Source organism: Aphelocoma coerulescens, chromosome 1A, assembly GCF_041296385.1.
Source record: "Aphelocoma coerulescens isolate FSJ_1873_10779 chromosome 1A, UR_Acoe_1.0, whole genome shotgun sequence".
Lineage (NCBI taxonomy): Eukaryota > Metazoa > Chordata > Aves > Passeriformes > Corvidae > Aphelocoma > Aphelocoma coerulescens.
Window position 1 is genome coordinate 54,401,438 of NC_091014.1, and position 15,041 is coordinate 54,416,478.

Here is a 15,041-nt window from a genome sequence, read left to right on the forward strand (position 1 = left end):
CTATTCTGTAAAGTGGCCTACAGGTAGTGTGAAGGGGACAGCATGGTCACCTACCCTATATCTAACTGAACCAGCAAAAGCGTGCAGCAATCTGTGGTGCTGACCCCCGAATTTCCCTTCCATGGTGGTCTTTGTCCTTGGGAGGGGCTCCCACACCTTTTTGAGGGTCTCTTATATCCCCACCCCTTGTTGGCAACCAGAGGGCTGGAAGTGAAGGTGGCACAGGGGCGACCAGTGGTGAAGGTGGGGGGTGGGGAAGGAGCTGGAGGTGCCACTTTGCTGCTGTGCCTGCAGGTCTCTGAGGTTTTCCAGAGAGAGAGAGGACATCCCCTTTCCTTGCCCAGGGAAAGGGAAGCTTCACCTTGGACAGCATGAAAGCCACAAGGGACACGTTGCTGAGCTCAGCTCTGCTGCAGGGGACAAGGAGCTGGGTGGGATATAAACTCTGCAGTGACATTGCACACCCCTCCCCCCCCAATGCTCCCCCAGAAGTGTTCAAGGCCAGGTTTGATGGGGCTTTGAGCAACCTGCTCTAGTGGAACGTGTCCCTGCCCATGGCAGTGGGCTTAGGACTGGATGATCTTTAAGGTTCCTTCCAGCCCAAGTAATTCTGATTCTACAACTGAAAGGGAGGCAGCAGGCCCTTCCTCCTGCTTTCGGTTGCTGGTGTACCTGTTCCTGTGGGTGTCACTGGTTCTGCAGCCACCTGGGCAGCAGAATGTCCTTGGACATCCTGGTGGGGATGTGAGGTGGGGCAGAGGGTGGGGATTGCGGGGCTGGAGGCCGAGGAAAAGGGACCTTTAGGAGCAGAGTCATGGTTTAGGGAGATGGGTATCAGAAGCTTGAGACTCTGGGATGTGGTGGGAGGTGGGAGGGACAGCAGGGAACACACGACCCTGCTGTGGGGAGGCAGGCTGGGACTAAAAGGCAGGGGCAGCAATTCAGACCTGTGTCCATAGGAAAAGTTTGGGGCTGAGGGAATTCCTGGGGAAAAATCGTTCTTCCCAAGAACAATATAGGAGCCCGCACCTTAACTTCACCAGAGCCCACATCAGTGTCACCATCCCCTCCTCCCTCAAGAGCACCGGGCCGAGCAGGGCTGCAGAGATCGGGCTGGACTGTCACGGAGAAGCGGGGAAATCAGTCAAGCAACAGGTTTGTCCTCCCAAATCTGCCGTTTGTCACCTTGGAGGCGTCCCAGACCGGGGATGCCCTGGTGAGGCAAACCCACTGTCAGACGCAGGTCTCCCCCCTCTCCATCCTTCCTCCCCCGGGCTGGCGCCCCGCCCCGTGCCCGGAGGCGGGACCGGGGCTGGCAGGAGCCAGAGCTGCGGGAGGGAGCAGGTGGAGAGGCAGCCCCGCCGCACGCTGGACCCGGTCCCTGCAGCCGCCGCTCGCCTGCTGCCGGAGCACCTGGCTCGCATGTGTGGGCTGGTGTCTTCTGGGCAACTGATGCCTTCGGTCCAGACTTTCCACTCGTGGCGCTGATCTCCTCGGCCGCCGCCTCAACACCCAGCCTGAGACACTCGGCCTCTCTGTCGGGAGCGGGGATGCTCGCTTTCCTCCTGGCAGGCTGTGCCAGCCACGTGCCGTCGCCTTGGAGTGTTTTCCCGTCATGTGTCCCTGCCTCGCTGGGCCACTGAGCCCTCCGTAGTCTGTGAAAATCCCCCCTGCTTCACCGGGATCCTTCACGTCTGCTGACTCTTTGGCTTCCTGGTCTTTGCCCACCCTGTTCCTTGACCACATCCTGTTCAGACCTTGCTCTTGACTAATCCTGCCCCTTCGGAGGCTTCGAGAAGAGCAGACAGCTTCACGTGGAGCTACAGGCAGAGCTTGTCCTTGTTCAGTAGGATACTGGCTGCGGCGGGATCGATTTGGGAGCCATGGGCCGTCGGCTCATCCGTGGTGTCTCTGGAGCTGCAGTCTTCCTTGCCAGTGTGGCTCTCCTCTCCATGCGGCACCGCGGGGCTCGGGACGCCGCTCAGCACCCAGGGGTCAGAGAGAGGATGTTGGAGAAGCCAGAGCAACAGAGCGAAGGGAGCCCAGAGGGAGCCGGTGGCAGGGGGCAGAAGGACCTCAAACTCCATCCTCCGGAGGAGTACAGGACTGAGGGAAGCCTGACGCTTGGGGACATTTTCATAGCTGTGAAGACAACCAAGAGATTTCACCAGAGCAGGATCGAGCTGCTCCTGGACACGTGGATATCCCAGGCCAGCGAGCAGGTGAGTGTGTGGATTCAGACTACAGAGAAGGTGTTGGTAATGGGGCAGGAATGGGGTGTCAGGGCAAGGCGATAAAAGCCAGAGGAAGGGGAGGCTGGGCACTGTAGTGCCCCTCAGGACTTCGCCTCATTTTCTCTAGTTCTCACTCCACATTCAAAGGGAGATGCTATCCAGCAAAATGTTTCACTGCTGCTTCATGGGAAAGCTTGGCAGAGATGCCACACCAGAGTGAATGCACAGCCCATCCCGTGTCTGTATGAAATGGTGGCTTTCTACCTCCTAGTGCCATGAGTTTGCTGGGTTTGGAGCTGATAGGCTCCCCTGGCCCTTCGTCAGGATGCCTACACGGTGCCTGGGCACCCATTGCCCTGGAAAGATGCAGTGCAGTGGGCAAGAGAACAAGGCAGGCAGGCTCCTGCAGGACCTCCTGTAGCCAGCCCTGTTCACTCCCCAGCACATCAGCACAATCCATCCTTTCCTTTCGTGGGCAGATACTTTCATGTGCATGATCTTGAAGTGATGCGGGTGTATTTTTGATTTTAATTTTCTTTTTTTTTAACTGGGGGCCCGATGTTTCCATCCTTTGCTAAAACAGAGTTTGGAGAGTTTCCTTCCTGTTAGAGGAACTGATGTGGGGCACCACATTAGTGGTGCTGTGCAGACCGGCTTGCTGGTGGGCAGGAGTACTCCCCAGAGCTCCGGCGCCTTTCTCCCTCCCTCGCAGAGTTGTTCCTCAAGAAAGAAGAAATCCTGTGGCTGCCCTGAAGGCTGTTTTTTTTTTGCCTCTGCCTGTGTGTGATGGGTGCCTAGAAGGCAAATTCAGGCCCCAGCGAGGAAGGGGGACGGGGGCGGAGGTACTGGTAGGAGAGCGCCTGAAGCAATGCGGGGTTTTCTGGGTAAGGGTGGTTTTCCACTTCGTGGTGCTGCAACTGTCTGGTCTGCTGCGGTCGGCACAGGAAGCCGTGTCCTATTTTGAGCATGCTTCCTCCCCTGGCTGTGTGTCCCTCTCAGCGTCTGAGATGCCCTGCTTCCTCCTCCAGATGCACTTCTCCTCTCCGGCCGGCTCCAGCCCAGCGACTCCTTGGAGAAACCAAACCCAACCACATGGGTGCACTGGCATTAGGATATTGCTCGTGGGGCCTTCCCAGTGGGTTTTAAAGGAGCAATTCACCTTTCTTTCTCTCCTTTGTTCGACAAGTCAGTGCCTGGCCATTCTGCTGATGACAGGAATTAGATACTAGCTCCCCAGATTCGTCTGATCCCCTCTGACATGCAAGTGATGTCCAAACCTGGGAAGAGGTGTTGAATTTTCCATGCTGCTGCCAGCCTCTGGGAAAACTACACAGACTGAGCAGGAAAATAGGAAGGAAGGGTAGAGTGGGAGTGTCACTCAATTTTTAAACAGAGTTTTTTCAGTGTTACCAATTTTTGTTGCAAGTTCAGTATTTACCTCCCCCCTCCTCAGTTTTCTGTGTTTTTCTTCTGCTTTTTTTATGAAATGACTTTGAGGAAAGGGGAGTGGGAGCAGAAAGGGAGGTAAAGAGATGTATATGAAAGTCAAAAACTTTTATTTTTAATCTATTCCTGCTTAAGGGTTTTTTTTAGGTTTACAGGAAAGGGTTGGTTTTGAAAATTTGACAATATAGAAAACCTCACTTAGCAAAAAAAAAAAAAAAAAAAGAGAGATACAGGCTTTAGGAGCCAGTCCTGGAGAAATCCAGGTCTCAGAAGTCCTGATGTGCAGAGGCTGCCTCCTCCTAGGGCTGACCCATCATCTTACTGTCTCACTTGCCCTTACTCATGGCTGGAGACCAAACCAGTGAGTCTTTCTCCACCAGTGGCCAGGGGGGAAGTTTTAGCAGCTGGCCGTGTTGCTGATGCCAAGCCTGGCTTCAGAGCTGATTACCTGCATGGTTTCCTCCTGGAGGAAGCAACCCAGACCTTCCAGATCAGGCTTAGGTGACTGTAACAGGAGGCAGGAACAGCTGTGGCTTTGATGGCAAGGACAGACTGTATGGGAGCCAAATTAAAAATCCTCTGTGTTGGACTCTGTTGGGGTAAAAAATAAGAGAGATTGTCTCTGAAACTTCTCTGTTTAATCTGAAGACGTGCAGTTGGTGAGAGATGGGGAAGTGTGAGGTGGGCACTCTTTGCTGGACCATGCTCTACCTCTTGAGAACTGAACCATGACAGACTTCCCATGGGAAATTGATGTGAAAGTAGTTTTAACAAAAGGCTTTTCCTCAGCAAAAGCTTATTCTAAGCAGAAATGTCGGTTCTGATGATTGTTTAGTCTGGGCATAATCTGGGAGTGATTTACACTCTTGGCCCCAGAAGTTTTGATGGAGATAAGTCCAGCTTTCTGGTGTGAAATGACATTTTGTTTGGTAATGTGAACTAATTCTAGCACTTCCCCTCCTTTTAGAAGCCCACACATCCAGCAATGAAACCTTTGAATGGCCCATCCTGAACTGGCTTTCAGATTTTCAGGGATGTGAACGCACCACAGATTTTGAATTTGTTCTCTGTGCAGGACACAACTATAACCCTGCTGAAGTGTTTGCATTTTGGGGAGGGTGTCTTCACAGAGAAGGGATAACCTGTGAGCCTGGGAGATGAACACAGCCCTGGGTTGTCAGGTTCCACATCTTTATTCCCTTTTCCTAGTTTTTTCTTGCTAGGCTATTTCCCCAGTTTGGGGTGAGGAGATCTTGAAGTCTAGCATTTATCCATTGCATGGGCTCTGATGTTCATGAAGATCTGCCAGAAAAAGCTGTTTGACACAGGGGCTCCATATCACTGCTTGCACTGCTGTCCAGCAGACATCCTTTCCTACACAGACATCTTCTCCACTCCAGAATGGAGGGATACTTTCTGTGCTTCGTCTCTGGCAGCAACTGCTGTTCCAGGTTTCACACCCTCAGGCATATGAGGGATGAAGAGACATGGATGGAGGCTGTGTGTGCTGTTGTGACCTTTTTTTGCATTTCTTGAGCACAGACAGGTGTGCCATGGAGATCAGAGTTTGAAAGAGCCAGAAAAATCGGACTTGCCTAATCCCCACACTCACAGTTCCCTTTTCCCAGTTATTTTGGACAGTCTGGTGTTGCCTGTGGTGACAGTGTACTTCCATCCTTGGGTTCCACAGAAACGTGTTGGATATCTGCAAAAAAAACCCGTTTCCCATCTTGCATCAAGAGAAAACTGGGAACCTCAGAATATTTTTACAAGTAGAAAATTTGGAGAAGATGCAGATTGCTATTTTAAGTCAATCAAATGTGATGTTTGTTAAGCACGTGATATCTAGTTAGTTTTATATCTCTAAGCAAGTAATTTCCAGCAAAAATATTTCTTGTTTTTTTTGTTTTTTTTTTTTAAATGTCAGAAAGTTTCAATTGTTTCAGGTTTGTTTTTTCTTTTTTCTTAAGATGAAAATATTTGCCATAGTGTAAATTTCTAACTCTGACATGCTGGCAAGGGAAATCCCATGCTGCTGACAATCCCTGCCTTGCCTGAAGGTTGTGATATGGTCCCCTGACCCAGAGGAGTTCCTTTACCTGAGACTTAGCTAATTGCTTCTTGTCACATGATCGCCTTGAAAGTGCTTTTAACTAAAAGACTGCACTGGTGGGGCGGGGTGGGAATGTGTTCGTGTTCCATTGCTGCAGCTCAGCTGGTGGAGGGTAATTCACCCAGCGCTGTGGCCCATCCGTCTGAGATCATGAAACCATCCTGCCGTCTCTGCTTGAGCCAGGTGGTCTCTGAGGGTCCTTCATTACCTTCTTTTCATGTACACAACATTTCTCCTGCTACGTCCTCTAGAGAGGGTTCTATCTCCCAAGTGCTGGGTGGGTGTGGGGAGATGTAGAGACTCGTGTCTCCTTGCCAGAGCCTTTGGGAGCAGTGATGGCTTCTGGAGCTGTTGTCTGCCTGCCTTGTTCCCTTTGTGCCTGCGCAGGTGCTGTGTTTAACCAGCCTGTGGGCAGCTGGTGGGGAGACTGTTTATGGCTCGCGACTCCTTTTTCATTCCATGAAAGCTCATTTTCTGCCTGAAGAAAGCTTTTCTCCACCAGCCCTGATCCTCGCCTGGCTCTGAAGAGGGGGAGATGTGCCACATAATGGCAGCAAGGGGGATTAGAGAAGCCTGGGAGTGGAGGAAGAGGAGGAGGAGGGGGCAGAAACTGGCAGGGGGCTGTGCACACTTCACGCACGAGCAGATGTTCTTTTAACCCAGGCTTAATTTAACCACAATGCTTTAATTTTTGTACCACTGACACCTAATCCAGGGCTACCTTGCCCCCTCACTCGGTGTCATGGATCCCCTGTTCCCTAGGCAGTGGGATGGGGGTGAAAATGAAGCCACACAGGCGCTGAGGATTGTGCACTGGAGGAAGGGGGAGCACAGCCATCCTTCTGTTCAGCTGCTGCCTGGGAGCGGGTACAGCAGCAGAGGATGGAGTGAAGTAACCATGTTGAGTGTGTCCAGCTGTGGGAGGAGGAAGTGGGCAGCCAGGAACAGCACCAGCTCCATCCCTGAGAGTAACCTTTTTTCCTTGTTTCCCCAGACCTACATCTTCACTGATGAAGAAGATGATGCCTTGAAAACGAGAGTGGGTAATGACCTGTCCTATGACACCACCTTTCCACTCCACCTTCAGCCCCTCAACTGCCCTGGCCTTGAGAGGGGGTCTGCTGTGAGGGCTGGCTCTCCTGCTCCAGCACTGCCCACTGAAACACGCCCCTTGCCGTGTCCGTGGGAGGGCCCCAAGCTGTGGTGGTGATGATTTGGTGAATCTGGCTTACCCCAGGGCACGCAGCCCACTGGGGGCGGGGTGCTGTCTGCATCCATGGGTAGAAGCAGCCCATGACAGAGCCCCTCAGCCACTGCCCATGGCGGTGAGCAGGGTGGGTGTGTGGATGACAGGTGTCCTGGTCTTGGCCAAGCTGCTCGGCTTTGTCCAGATTCCATCTCCTGGTAGGGGGAAGAGTGGAACCCATGTCACCATGGGCTCGGATGCCTTTTGGGGGGCTGTGAGGAGACTGTCTGTGAACAAACCTCTTCCCTCCTGCCCAAATGTCCTCCCTGTGACTGCAAAGTGGGCTGGCTCTGAGCTTTCCCTCTGGCAGGTGGCCGCGTGATCTTCACCAACTGCTCTGCCGAGCACAGCCACCTGGCCCTGTCCTGCAAGATGGCTGCGGAGTTCGACGCCTTCCTGGCCAGTGGCCTGAGGTGAGGCAGGGCTGCCCTGGGGGGACCCCTGAGAGCAAAAGGCACCCTCCTTACTGCAAGCTTCTCATGTCTTCCTGTCTCCCCCAGCTGGTTTTGCCACTTGGATGATGACAACTACCTGAACCCTCAGGTGCTCCTGAAGCTCTTGTCCTCCTACTCGGAGACGTGGGATGTTTACCTGGGCAAACCCAGCCTCAACCGACCCATCTGGGCCTCCGAAACGCTGCCAAACAATCAGACGGTACAGCCTGTGGTGGTGGTGTGGGGGCAGTGGGTTGTTCTGGTGCTCTGGCTCACACTTGTTGTGGTTTAACCCCAGCCAGCAGCCAAGCCCCACGCAGCCACTCGCTCACTCACCCACCAGAGGGAGTGGGGAGAGAATAGAAAGGGAAAAGGTAGAAAACTCATGGGTTGAGATAAAGACAGGGAAAGCAAAAGCCACGCACACAAGCAAAGTAAAACAAGGAATTAAGTCACTGCTTCCCACGGGCAGGCAGGTGTACGGGCACCTCCAGGGGAGCAGGGCCCCATCATGTGTAATGGTGGCTTGGGAAGACAAACACCATCACTCCAAATGTTCCCTCCTGCTCCTCCTTCTCCCCACATTTTATATAGTAAGCATGATGTCATATGGTCTGGAATATCCCTTTGGTCAGTTGGGGTCACCTGTCCTGGCAGTGTCTCCTCACAACCTCCCTTGCACCCTGTCTCCTCACCGGTGGGTCAGTATGAAAGCAGAAAAGGCCTTGGCTTGGTGTAAGCCCTGCTCAGCAATAACAAAAACATCTCTGTGTTGTCAGCTCCGTGTTCAGCACAAATCCAAAACACAGCCCCATACCAGCCCCTGGGAAGGAAGTTAACTCTACCCCAGCCAAAACCAGCACAATATTGCAAGGAGAGACAGGTCCCAGCAGGAATGCGGAACAGCTGAACACTTGCTGTCTTGTCTGAACATGGCTGTAGGTGTTGACTAAATTTGATCACCCAAGGGGCAGAGTCTGACGTTGCTGCTCTGCCTTTGGGTACGTGTCTGACAGGACACAAGCCTGCCCTAGGCAGCCCACCTGTTGCTGCCAGCAGGAGGAGCTGGCCATTCCGGTTATGAGGAGGTGAAAATTGATGCTGTACTGCTGGCAAGTCCATCTTCTGGGCAGCAGTCAGGGGGCTGGGGTGACGATAGGGCTGTGTTTGTCCTGACATCAAAGCCAGGTTTCCAGCATTCCCATCTCTGGGAGAATGGTATTGTCTGAGCCTCTGCCACTGATTTTCTCTGGTGTTTCTCTCCAGAAATCTGTGCGCTTCTGGTTTGCCACGGGAGGGGCTGGGTTCTGCATCAGCCGCACGCTGGCAAGGAAGATGGTGCCCTGGGCCAGGTGAGCTGGGGAGCAGGGGAGCCTTTGGGGATGAGCAACATGGCTGCACATTAATTCCTGGCAGTGTCAGACCTGGATTTGTGCATGTGGTGTTTGCAGAGGGGCAGAGTGCCACATGCTGCATGTCTGCAAGGTGTGGGACTGGAGGAAGGATGTAGTGGGTGGGCCTGCTAACTGATGGAAAACTGGCCAGATCAGGCACATCAGCAAGCATGGTCATAGGATGATGTACTCCTCTCACCCTGTCTCCTTAAAGCTCTTGGTTACTCCCCATGCTCCTTCCCATCCCTTTTAGCTTCCTCTGATTCTTTTCCTAAGTGATTTCCCTATCTGTCTATCTCATCTCCCCTTCACCTGCCTCTTTCCAACTTTCTCTACTCTCCTCCTGAGCCAGTTTTCTGTTCTCTCACCCCAAACAGTCTTTGGCTTCTCAGGGTGCCCACTGTCATTTCCTCTGCTTGATGCATGGTCTTGTGTTAGCCTGGCCTACAACAAGATGATGTATTCCATGATACCCTGGATTATACTACAGGCTGAATGCTTGTACACTGGTAGTCACTGGCTGTGCCAGCCTTAACCAGATCTGAGCATACCCAGAAGGACAGATCTGATCCACACCAGGTGGCTGCTTTAGCCAAAGCCCGTGAGATGTATGTTATGGTAGGCTCAGTCAGGAGGATGATCTGTGATCTAGGGTAAAATGCAAGTGGCACCAATAGAGAATGCCTGACCTGGCCTAAAGTCTGCCACTATTGTTTTGAACTGCTTAAAACACATTTGAACTGGCTGGGGGTTGTTTTAGTAGACAATGCTTCACACTGTGTAACTACTGCCAATACAGAAATTGGGTTTAGCCTGTCATCAAAAAGTGGCCAAGTATGTGGTGTTACATTGCATGGATAGCTTATCCAAGCTGCATGTCCTGTTTTTTCTTCCCCCTGGACCTGGCCATGTGGTCCCACTGATTCTCTTGTGGTGGCTTGTCTGACGCCCCCAGGGGCTCAGTGCACTTCCCCAAACAGGTGGGGAAACGACTCAGGGAAGTCTGTCAACTCTCTGCATCAGCTTACCAAGGACCTGAGCATGTATTGGGGCAGCACCTGACAATTTGTGGGGCAGCATGGCTGGGAATGGTGAAAGATCAAACACGTTCCTGAATCTTTGCAGTTGGAACTCAGGGATTTCTTGCCTGGTTACAGGATTTACTCTGGTTTTCAGTAATCTCCTGCCCAAATGGATGCCTACATCTGCCCCTACCCTCTTCCTAACCCATGCAGCCCTACTCTCTTCCAGTGGCAGGAACTTCCTGAGCACTTCTGAGCTCATCCGCCTGCCGGATGACTGCACCGTGGGTTACATCATCGAGTGCAAAGTCGGTGGGCAGCTGATTCCCAACGCACTCTTCCACTCCCACCTGGAGAACCTGCAGCTCATCCCCAGCTCTCAGCTCATGCAGCAGGTGAGGAGGGGAAAGGAAGCAAGAGGGAGGTGTGTGAGGAAGGAGAAGTGGAGGGGAGCTTACAGGCACATGGTTCCACTGATGGCGCTGATGTACATTGGATCAATCATCTGCTCGTCTGGGGAGGCTTTCCTGACAACTGCTTCTTTGAAATAAGGAGCAGATGTTGCCTGCAGCACAGCTGCCAGTGACAGTGCCCTGGGATCAATGGTGGGGAGCACATGTATGGGGAGTGACGGGAGGATTGAGGGCATCCCTGGGAGAATGTGGCACAAGGACAAGCAGAAATGATGATTGATTGGGAAAGGGCCTTTGACATGGCACTGTGTCTGCCTGGCAAAGGACTAGTAGGGTGGATCATCATGGGAAGGAAGACAGGAGAGATGGGGAAGGCAGAGGCTAAGCCAGCAAAGAAAGGACTAGAACGGGAGTTTCTGTCACCTACAGCAAATTCCTTGCTCCTGAACTCACCTCACCCTCTGTGCTCCTTTCTCACCACTGCTTTGTAGGTCACCCTCAGCTATGGTATGTTTGAGAACAAACTTAATGTCATTGAGCTCAGCGGCCCCTTCTCTCCCCAGGAGGACCCCTCAAGGTATGGGGCATGATGCTCTGGGTGTTGCTGCTGTGTGAGCCCTCAGACAACAGGCTGGGAGGGAGAGGCAGCCCAGCGGGGTGCAGGAGGGCAAGAGAGAGGGACAGAAACCTTACAGTCACGTGGCTTATGGGGTGAGGGGCACCCCAGCATTAAGCTGATTGTGAACGCTTATAAACTTTGCAGACCTTTTTGGGTGAGTGGGAGGAAACGAAGTGTTCAAAACATTTTATTTGGACAATTCCTAAGCCAAAAGTATTGCTGTTTATTTCCCATTTTGAGGCTGAACAAGCTAACCTTTTACCTCAGGGACAGGAGCAGAAATGTTCTTTTAAACTCAGGAAAGGAAATTCTGCTTGCTTTTTCCTTTCATGCTTTGCTGAGAAAACTGAAGGGAAAAAAGAAAAAGGTTCACTTCAGACTGACTGCAAACAAAACTGTTCTTTGATTTACCTTCTCCTCTTTGAGTGAACAAACCTAAAGTTGTTATTTGCAGAGTGTGAGTAGGAAGATCCTGGCTGGAGATAGCAGGGGTGGGAAGCAGCTGGGTGATGAAAAGAGCATCAGCAGAACCACGTAGCAGGGGCTGGTGCAGTGCCCATCTCCCTGCCTGTGATCAGGGTGAGCTGTGGGCTTTGGCTCCATGGGCTGGAGCTGGATTTGGGTACCAGAAGGAGGCTTTGCTGAGAAAAGACATCTTGGGGTGAACAACCAGTCCTGAGCTCTGTGGTGCAGGGCAGGTGCCTGATGTGGAATGGGGCATGAGGGAGAGGTCCTCCATCTTCCAGCTGTGTGCTGGTGTAAAAACTGTCCTCTGACCTTACTTTGCTTTCTCCCCAGCAGGTTTCGATCACTCCACTGCCACCTCTATCCCAACACCTCCTGGTGCCGGCAGGCTGTTGGCTGGTGATGCCTGAGCCTCAGCTACAGTGAATCCTGGTGACACCTGTTCCCCTCTAGGGAGTGGAACACTGAAGAAGCTTGGTGCTCCCAGTTTCACCTTTTCTGTGGTGGTCTTGGGGCTCTGTGATGGCTTTCTTGGTCCTCGCTCAATACTGGTGACACAGGACGAGACAAGGTCTGATCCAAAGATGGATAAGATGGGCTGGACACATGAATGAGCTTCTCATCTGTGCTGGGATATATGCAAGGGATGGGAGCAGTATGCCTTCTGGGCAGATCAAGGATTGGATAGTGACTGCTGGGCATCTTGGTAGAGATGAGGACTTGCTGCTGCTGCTCTGTGCCCTGGCTGCATCTTGCTGGACTAGAAGGGCCCTGGGTGTGTATACCCAGTGCCCAACTGAGGGTGGCTGGCAGCATGTTGTGGCTCCAGACTCTCTGAGCAGGGCCTCTTCCTCTATATCTGCACTTTCCCTACTGCCCACACTTTGCAGCCACAGACCTGCTGAGTCTCTGCATAATCAAAGTCTATAGAAGTGGAAAATGTGACCACTTTTGTGCTGAATGAATCTTGGAAAAGCATAGTCCTTGCTCAATGGAGGGGAGATGGGCTGGAAGTACAAAGAATCAGGAATCCCCTGCTCTGCTGGGACAAAAGAGGGTGTGTGGTAAGGGAGCCAGGAGGAAACTGAGCGAGACGGGATTGGTTCCCTCACTGAATGTTGAAGGTTTGATCTTGTATGGTGCTGCTTTATTCCCCTCCTTTTACCTTCTTGATGTGGGGTCAGGATAATCTCTTGCTCTAATTACCAACCTGTCGCCCGAGATTAGACTCCAACTCCTATCTGTGAGAAGAGACATAAAGGATTAGAACTGGCTGAAAGAGAGGAGAAAGGAAGAGATGGAGAAGGAGTGCTCAGGAGCGGATTAGAGGTTACAGCTTTATAATCTTTTCTGTCCCCAGCCGAAAAAATTAAGTCATGAAGGAACGGCAAGAGCAAGGCAAAGAGCTTTTTATCTCTGTGGGTCTTTCCTCCAGATGCTAATAGCCGCTTTCTGCCTCCCTGTTGTCCCTGCTGTGTGCAGCAGGGGGAAGGAGTGGGCCCAAATAGGTTACAAGCTTTCTGGCATGTTTGTGAAGGGTCCTTTTCTTAATACAGGGCCCAGTGTGAAAGCTGGGCAACGGTCCTTGCTGGGGAAGGAACTTTGTCATAATTTTGTCCTTGTACACATGGTTAAATAGCTGGGGGAGAGTGTTGCAGGGAAAGTTGGAAGGCAAAGGGGCTGTTTTAAATGGCAGGTGGTACCACAAACAGGTATTTCTCTTTAAAGAGCATTTCAAAACAGACTGCTGGGATCTGTGAGAGATCCTGTAATCTCCAGATGAAAGGACAAATGCCCTTTCTCTAAGGAGCTGCTCAGCTTTGATGCTGCTGATGTGACTAAGCCTGCTGCTGGTGGGCTGGAAGAGCCAAAGGCGACTGTCACTGTGGCTTTGCTGTTTTGAGAGCTGGCCACTCTGTCACCTCCTTCCACCCCCTGAGCACCAGCATCCCCTACACAGAGCACACGAGGTTTAAAGGAAAGGCATCAGAAAGACCTTCCACCTCTGCAAAGGGGGATCTAGAAAGGAACGAGCACTTTAATTCCTGGAAAAACAGAAGGCAGGAGCCTGTAGAGCTGAAAGGAGCTTGTAGACAGGGGGGGGTTGGTCTCTTCCACCAGGCAGCAACTGACAGAACAAGAGGACACTGTGTCAAGCTGTGTCAAGGAAAGTATAGGTTGGATATTAAGAAACAGTTTTTTACAGAAAGAATAATCAAGTACTGGAGTGGTCTACCCAGGGAGGTAGTAGAGTCACCATCTCTGGATGTGTTTAAAAGAAGACTGGGCATGGCACTTGGTGCCATAGTCTAGTTGAGGTGTTAGGACATGGGTTGGGACTCGATGATCCTGGAGGCCTTTTCCAACTTTGTTATTCTGTGATTCTGTGTTTTCCAACCTGGTTGTTGCTACTGGCATTTAGTCAGCTTGTGTAGCAGCACACAGCCTTGCTTCCTTCTGTTGCACAACAGGCCTTTGAACTAGAAGCTCATCCTGAGCAGGCAGAGGAGCGAGCTGATGCCAGTGACCATTCCTTGAGTTGTGCAAAGCCCTTGGCTCACACGGCTGTGCCAACCAAGAATCCACAAAACAGACACACAGCTATTGGAAGAGAGATGCAGCACCAAGAAGTCCTGCCCCACAGAACAAGTGGTTGAATTTGAACTCAGCCAGGAGATGGAATACACTTTTGTGGGAAGAAATGAGTCTTCAAGAGAAACCTACACTTCTTGGATGTATCAGTTTTCCCCATTCAAACTTTCAGCTGATGTTAATAGAGACTTTGAGTTAAAAAGTTGGTCTTGTCTGTAGATGTCCTGGTGACAATCAGAGCAAAATGTGATTCGTTTGAGGAAACTGGTACAGCAGCTTCACTTCCCTGAGGTAAAAGCAAAGCAGAGACACTGAAAGCTCGCTTTGGATCCTGGCCTCAGCTGGTCTGAATTGACTTGGTGCCTTTTGCATGGCTGAAGATCAGATGTTTAATGGGTTGAGTCCTTGAGTGGCTGCATGGGGACCCGTTTAAGACTGGGCTTCGTTGCTGGAGCAGTTAAGTGCCACTTTTATGGAAAATGTCTTGTCTCATAAGGAAACAGAACAGATGAGAAGATGTCTGGGGCAGGGCATCTCTTGGGCTGTAGAGAAATGAATGACAGAAAAGTCCTGCTATGCCTGTGACGACAATACGCTGGAAAGAAAATAGCTTCTGAGTCGACAAAAGAAACCAGGTTTTCTCTAAGAACAGAGAGACAGCTTAATGGGACATTCACCACATGAAATCTGATCAACGTTAAAACATGAGTTAAAATTAGTTTCAGGAATGGTTCCTGCCCCTGGGGCTTGCTGTCAGATGTTGTGGTTTTACAGTCTCATTTTCCTAGTTTATTAAAATGTTTAGCTGCTTGGGAAAATGAGAAACAATCTCATGTGAAACTTTTCAGGGGGTTGTCGTTTTTTATTCTCTTTCTCTTGATGTAACAAAGATTTTGGAAAGGTTCCGCTGGGTTTATTAAATTTGTATTTTCTTCTTTTTTTTTTTTTTATATCTCTACCTTTCTCTATCTCTCACTTCCTTTTCTCATTGCAGGGAAAAAAACCCTCTCCCAAGAACAAAAAGGAATGGAGACATGGTCTTTTTATTTTACTGGGAAAAGTG

General features: G+C 51.2%; 1 protein-coding gene across 3 annotated transcripts; it reads left to right on the forward strand.

Moving 5' to 3' along the window:
- The first annotated feature begins 893 nt into the window (after positions 1-893).
- Positions 894-14,822, forward strand: MFNG (MFNG O-fucosylpeptide 3-beta-N-acetylglucosaminyltransferase). 3 transcript variants are annotated; one of them, XM_069002861.1, is made up of 8 exons: positions 894-2,222; positions 6,788-6,836; positions 7,350-7,452; positions 7,540-7,693; positions 8,740-8,825; positions 10,119-10,284; positions 10,794-10,879; positions 11,720-14,822. In XM_069002861.1, the coding sequence occupies exons 1-8, from the start codon at positions 1,884-1,886 to the stop codon at positions 11,787-11,789; spliced, it is 1,053 nt and encodes a 350-aa protein (XP_068858962.1). In that variant the 5' UTR covers positions 894-1,883; the 3' UTR covers positions 11,790-14,822. The 3 variants fall into 3 exon arrangements, with proteins under 3 accessions (XP_068858962.1, XP_068858963.1, XP_068858964.1); XM_069002862.1 differs by having other exon boundaries at positions 11,723-14,822; XM_069002863.1 differs by having other exon boundaries at positions 10,794-10,809; positions 11,723-14,822.
- The last annotated feature ends 219 nt before the right edge of the window (positions 14,823-15,041 follow it).